Genomic DNA, 5,526 nt, shown 5'->3' with positions numbered 1-5,526 from the left:
CACACACACACACACACACACACACACACACACACAGCCAAATTGGCAGAGGATATGAAGGAAGAGTTCACAAGGAAAAGATGTCCAGGTGGGTGTGGTCGCACAACCTGTAAGGTCACACGGGATGGGGACACCGGATCTGCTACAGCTGAGGAGAAAGGGCCAGTTGAGCTTTGGGGTTTTAAACACCTTGGCCGATGTCAGAACAAAACAGTCCGAACTCTTCCACATACCCCACAAGCCCTCCTAAAATGTGCTCCACAGAGGTCCATGTCGAAGTCTAAAACTGCATGTCCAGCAGGGGGCTGGCTGGCTGGCTGCAGAACTGGGATTAAGTCCCGGGCCTGGCACATACAAGACCAGGGCTCCACCACTGCGCTGTACGCCTAGCACATTCCACTGGCTTTGAGGCAGGATCTCATCAAATTGCCCAGTGTGGGCTCAAACTTGTGATTCTGCAGCCTTAGCCTCCTGAGTAGCCGGGGATATAGGTATGTGCCATAGTACCCAACAGAAAAGTAGATTTTTTTTCTTCGCCATACTAGGTATCGATCCCAGGGCCTTCCCATTGAGCTACATCCTCAGCCCACCTCCCTTTACAGCCATCTGTTTTTGTTTGGTTTGAAGCATGGCTTCTCTGCGTAACCCAGGCTGGCCTCGACCTCACGGCAATCCTGCGTCAACCTCTCAAGTGCTGGTGTTACAGGTGTGCAATCCCACACCTGGCTCTTTTTTAAAAAAACTATTAGTACAGGTTTGCAGTACATACTGATTTACATTCAGCCTATTATTATTTAGTTTTTCTTTTTTGGTACCAGAGAGAATTGAACTCACGACCTTGTGCACTTGCCAGGAAACTGCCATGCCACTGAGCTTTATCCCCGTCCCTGTTTGTTTGTTTTTTTTGGTGTGTGTGTGTGTGTGTGTGTGTGTGTGCGCGCGCACGCGCAGCCAGCTCAGCCCACCAGGGGGCGGGGCTGGCTGGCATGTGGTGCTGGGGATTGAACCGTGGTCCCTATGCTTTGCTAAGCTTGCTCCAAGTAGGTGCTTTAGACCACTGAGCCATCTCACCAGCCCGTTTTTGTTTTTTTGAGACAAGTTCTCTCTATGTATTTCAGCCTGGCCTTGAGCTCACTACATAGGTCAGGCTGGCTTCAAACTCTTGGTGATCCTACTGCCTCAGCTTCCCAAGTGCTGGGACCACAGGAGTGTGCTACCACATCCGACTCCTATTTATCTTTTTGAGATAGGGTTTTGCTATGCAGCCCAGGCTGGTCTTGAACTCCTTCCCCAGACTTCATGAGTACTGGGATTACAGGCATGCGCCACCACACCCGGAGTTCTTTTCATTTTTTGAGACAGTCTCACTAACGTCCCTAAATTGCCAAACTTGCAATTGCGCAACCTTGCGATCCGCTGTCTCAGCCTCTCCCGAGTGCTAGGATGAAGCAGTCAGGCTCAGGTTGCTGTGGTTCAATCCCCCGAGAGCTAGGATGACAGACGTGGGCCACCATACCAGCTTCACTGACATAATTAACAATGAATATATAAATAACTGTGATTGATCACTTACAACCTACCTAACGAATTACCACTTACCCGCTTAACTAATAATACGTTATTACATGCTATGCATTACCTAATCAATTCAATAACTGCCATTTACCTGTCAATTCAGTGAGACTGAATGAGGTCTTGCCCCGCTTCCCATGTCCTCCCCACACCCCCCAGCCAGGGGAGGGCGCCCCGTGCCCTGCCCCGCCCACGCACCTGGTACTCCGCACGCTGCTGGAGCAGCTGGCAGCGGTGGCGCAGCAGCTCCTCCAGGCCCAGCTCCGGCTCCCGGCACTCACGCACGCCCTGAGGGAAGTCTGTCACCAGGCTGCAGGAGACAGCGTCAGCCTTAGGGAGCCCCTCTGCCACAGACCTGGCCCCAGTGCTCACCCACCCTGATGCGCCATGGCAGCCTGAACGTGTCACTGCCCTATACCAGGCCTCAGTTTGCCCACCTGTAAAATGGACCTCAGGCTGCCCCACAGGGGCCCAGGGATTATTAGTAACAGACAGGCAGGTGGCACAGTGCCTGGCACAGGCTCAGCCTTAGAACCAGCTTGCTCCACTGCTCCATTCAGTTTTCTTTTTTGAAACAGTGTCTCACTATGTCCTCCAGCTTGGCCTCAAACATGCAGCAATCCTCCTGCCTCAGCCTGCCAGTGCTGCAGTGACTGGTGTACTCCACCATGGCTGGCTACTCTGCCCTTTTTAAAAAACGCCAATCGTCATGGCGAGAGGGAGCACAGGCCTCCCCCAGGGCGGCTATGTGAGCTGCACAGCCGAGGAACCTTGGGCCCTCCCAGACCCACGGGAAGGCTGATACCACGGGGTCCAGGCCGCCCTCTGTGAGGCCCCGCACACCTGCACAGAGCGCCAAGCACGTGCTCGTGGAAGGGGCTGTGTTCAGTCCGCACCAGGGCCACCAGCTGCTGGACCATCCCCATGGAGCACAGGGTTCCTGGGAAGAGCCACGGGTCAGTCACAGGCGGGCCCACTGCACCCTGCCCAGGACCAGCCACGCTCCCCGGGGAAGCTGCCCCACCTTTGTGCTCGGGGTGGCCCGCCAGCAGGTTCTGCAGCAGGAACGCCGACTTCACCTTGAGCTTCTGCACCTGCTGCTGCATGGCCCGCATCAGCACTGAGAAGCCGTCCAGGCGGAGGAACTGCAGCAGCCCCGCCTCCTGCTCCCGCACGAGGCCTGGGGGAGGGGCGCCCGAGGTCAGGGCCAGCACTGCCGCCCTGCCGTCACCACGACAACCATCACCTCCGTCAGCATCATCACAACTGTCACCATCACTGCTACCAACCCCCGTCAGCATCCTGATCACAACCAGCATCACCAGCAAGGTCACCGGCCAGCATGGCCAGCACCCTCACCGCCATCTCAAGCCCCATGCTTATGGCCTTGCAGGGCCCTGCACGCAGCTGGCGCTACTGGGGCATCTGGGAGGCACAAGCGTAATCCAGCTAACTCCCTGTCGTGGCACGCAGCCCCACGGTCCTCCATGCACTCGGGTGCTAGCGCCGTCGCCAGCAGCCAGCCCAGGGCCTTGCTTCACCCTGTGCCCACTGGCGGTCACCCCCAGCCCCCCTCCCAGCCCCGCAGCCATGGGTCCACACTGCCGCGGTGTATGCCTGCCCGGACGCTTCGCAGAGATGGACTCAAGAACAGCCAACTCTCACTCAGCCTTCTCTACTCAGCACGCTTTAACATCCATCCACCCTGCAAACTCTGCTTTCACAGCTGAACGATAGCCACGATACAGATAGATGCACTTGGGGGCTGAGGCAGGGGATTGCTGTGAGTTCATGGCCAGCCTGGGCTACAAGGTGAGAAAATGAGTCGAAGACCAGCCTGAATTGCATAGCAATACCCAAGACAGGGGGAAAAAAAATCATCCAGCAGGGCGTGGTGGTGCACCCCTGTAATCCAGCACGGGAGGCTGAGGCAGGAGGATCACTGAGTATGAGACGAGCCTGGGCCACAAAGTGAGCCCAAGGCCAGCCTGAACTGCACGCCCACTCTACCTCCCCACTATCCACAGGTTAGAGACCTCAGAGTCCAGGAGCCAGCTTTAGCTCAAGCCAGTTAGTTCCTACCCATTTCACAGACGAGAAAACCAAGGCCCTGCGAGCCAGGCTGTAGCGCCAGCAGGACCTATACCCAGAAGGCTCTTACGATGGCTTCGGCGGCACAGCCAGGACAAACAGGTGCCACTAGGACCTGACGTAGTGTGTTGTCCCACTGCAGCTCACTTAACCCTAAAGGCAAACGCTGAAGTGCAGTATGATGTTTTCCACTAAACCCAATCTGCAATTTGGCACAAATACACTTGCACCGCGCCTGGGAAGCCTGCGTGAGCCTGGAGCTCATGCTGCACTGCGAGCCGAGGCCCGGGTGTTGAAGAGTCAGCACGCCCACAACACAGAAGGTGTATCTGCCTAATACCTCCTGTCAATTATATGTTGACGCTGTAAAAGGTTAAATGTATTAAACTAGACTGTTATTTAAAAAATAAGGGGCTGGTGAGATGGCTCAGTGATCCAAAGCACCTACTTAGAACAAGCTAAGCTAAGCAAAAGCAGAGACCGTGGTTCAATCCCCAGAACCACATGCCAGCCAGTGCGCCCCCCCTCCCCCGGGCTGAACTGGCCACACACACACTAAATAAAGTTATATAAAAAAAAAAAAGAGGGGCCAGGGAGATGGCTCAGTGGAGTAAGCGCTTCTCTAGCAAGTGCAAGAGACTGAGTTCAATCCCCGGTTCCACCTAAAAAAAAAAATAAAAAATAAGAGCTGAACATGGTGGTGCAGGCTTGTCATTTCAGCATCCCGGGAAGCTGAGGCAAGAGGATCACAAGTGTGAACCCAGCCTCAGCAATGCAGCGCCTTAGTGAGATCCTGCCTCAAGATGAGAGAAGGCCGGAGCCAGGCGTGGCGCACACCTGGGCTCCCAGCACCTGGGAGGCTGAGGCATGAGGATCACCTCCCGTTCAAGGCCAGCCTGGGCTGCACGCGAGATTCTGTCTGCAAAGAGAAAGACCTGCTGCTCTCCCCCGCCGCCCCCGCCTCCACTTCCAGCCCAGGTCTCCCCATGAGCCCCGCCTGCCTCCCCTCAGGTGCAGGGCACTCATGGTTGTTGCCGCTGCCACGCTTCTCCTAAACTGCTTATGTGCATTCAGTGTACAAAATGAATGAGCTCTCAGGCCATTTGGACAGCGAGGGACCTCAAATGACATCACCAGGCAACAGCACACAATGGAAAGGCCGCATGCCACAGGCTGGGGGTCAGGACATTCTGAACGAGTCAGGCCGTGGGACAGCAGAAGGATCCAGGGGCGAGGGCCAGGCAGGCAGAGCCCGAAGCTCACGGGCAGCTGTGTGCTGTGGAAAAGGTGGACAAGCGGCACTATGCAACACAAGCGTGCACCGACCACGAGGGCCACGTGCATCCGTGCAAGCGCCTCAACTGGGACAGATGGCCACAATCCCAGCGCTGGGAGGCGGAGGCAGGAGGCCTGCAAGTTGGAGGCCAGCCTGGGCTACCTAGCAAGACCCTGTCTCAAAAACAATAAAAACCACGTCATTAGGGGGAGTAGGGGACACACCTGTAATCCCATCACTGAACATTGGGATTGCTGCAAGTTCATAGCCAGCTTGGGCTACAAGGTGAGAAAATGAGTTGAAGGTCAGCCTGAATTGCATAGCAATACCCAAGACAGGGGGGAAAAAAACCATCCAGCAGGGCGTGGTGGTGCACCCCTGTAATCCAGCACGGGAGGCTGAGGCGGGAGGATCGCTGAGTATAAGACCAGCCTGGGCTACAAAGTGAGCTCAAGGTCAGCCTGAGCTGCACGAGACCCTGTCTCAAAAAGACACACACAGGGGCCGGGGAGGTGGCTCAGCGGAATAAGCGCTTCCCTGGCAAGCGCAAGGACCAGAGTTCAATCCCCGGTTCCACAAAAAAAAAA

The 5,526-nt window shown here is 55.9% G+C and overlaps 1 protein-coding gene across 2 annotated transcripts in view; it reads right to left on the bottom strand.

Moving 5' to 3' along the window:
• The window catches only part of Hspbp1 (HSPA (Hsp70) binding protein 1), a 13,404-nt gene that overhangs the window by 1,410 nt on the left and 6,468 nt on the right, over positions 1 to 5,526 (bottom strand). For both annotated transcript variants that reach the window (XM_023707939.1, XM_004647682.2), the window contains exons 5-7: positions 2,597 to 2,752; positions 2,416 to 2,512; positions 1,771 to 1,882 (exon numbers count right to left, since the gene is read on the bottom strand). In XM_023707939.1, the coding sequence (XP_023563707.1) occupies positions 1,771 to 1,882; positions 2,416 to 2,512; positions 2,597 to 2,752 (365 nt within the window). The remainder of the gene's footprint in view (positions 1 to 1,770; positions 1,883 to 2,415; positions 2,513 to 2,596; positions 2,753 to 5,526) is intronic.

The sequence above is a fragment of the Octodon degus genome, unplaced genomic scaffold, assembly GCF_000260255.1.
Source record: "Octodon degus isolate 3935 unplaced genomic scaffold, OctDeg1.0 scaffold00320, whole genome shotgun sequence".
In the NCBI taxonomy this organism is placed as follows: Eukaryota; Metazoa; Chordata; class Mammalia; order Rodentia; family Octodontidae; genus Octodon; species Octodon degus.
Note: the sequence above shows the minus strand (reverse complement) of the source record. Positions and strands in the feature narration are given on the sequence as shown.